Here is a 641-nt window from a genome sequence, read left to right as displayed (position 1 = left end):
ACTTTGAATTGTTTGAAAATTTGATGTGCCTGATTGACTAACAGTTATGGTGTTGACGGGATAGCTACAATCATTGGATTCACAAACATCAAATGCAAGGAGAAGAAATATTAAAATCAAATAAAAGGTTTGCAGAGACTTCATTTTTTCCCCTATTCAGTGTGTAAATGGTGGTGCAAACTCAACACACTCTTAAAACCTTATAGAAGCATATTACTATTTCTTGTATAAATAGCATAAGATCCTAAGTGGTCTGAAAATTTATTTAATACGAATTTATTTGAATTCGAGTGTATTTTATTGCTTAATATTTTCTTTGACGTCTTATTACTTAATACATTATACAGATAAAATATTTGGTGATTTCATGAATTCAATTTTTTCAATGTTAATAATATCATAATAATACTAAACTATATATGTTTTATATAGTTTCTCATATTATCTAGAAGACAATCATTGTGCACTAAGATTACTTCTGTTCATCTTAAAATTTTAGATTATGTTAATCTAAATATCATTATGGATATTAAAGTAGACTTTGACTATAATAGATTAAGTATCATTTACTACCGTTTTAAATTATTTGTTGTGAGAGTTTTGGTTTTATGTCCTCACTCTACAGCTTTATTTTAAAACAA

At 26.2% G+C, this 641-nt stretch overlaps 1 protein-coding gene across 1 annotated transcript in view; it reads right to left on the bottom strand.

Annotated features, from left to right (window-relative positions):
• LOC101495439 (probable pectinesterase 66) overlaps nucleotides 1-144 on the bottom strand; it is a 1,587-nt gene extending 1,443 nt beyond the window's left edge. Inside the window, exon 1 of the mRNA XM_073363646.1 lies at nucleotides 43-144. Coding sequence (XP_073219747.1) covers nucleotides 43-144 — 102 coding nt within the window. The remainder of the gene's footprint in view (nucleotides 1-42) is intronic.
• Between the last annotated feature and the right edge of the window lie 497 nt (nucleotides 145-641).

This window comes from Cicer arietinum, chromosome 7 (assembly GCF_000331145.2).
Source record: "Cicer arietinum cultivar CDC Frontier isolate Library 1 chromosome 7, Cicar.CDCFrontier_v2.0, whole genome shotgun sequence".
Taxonomy (NCBI): domain Eukaryota; kingdom Viridiplantae; phylum Streptophyta; class Magnoliopsida; order Fabales; family Fabaceae; genus Cicer; species Cicer arietinum.
This window is presented reverse-complemented; position numbering and strand designations above follow the sequence as displayed.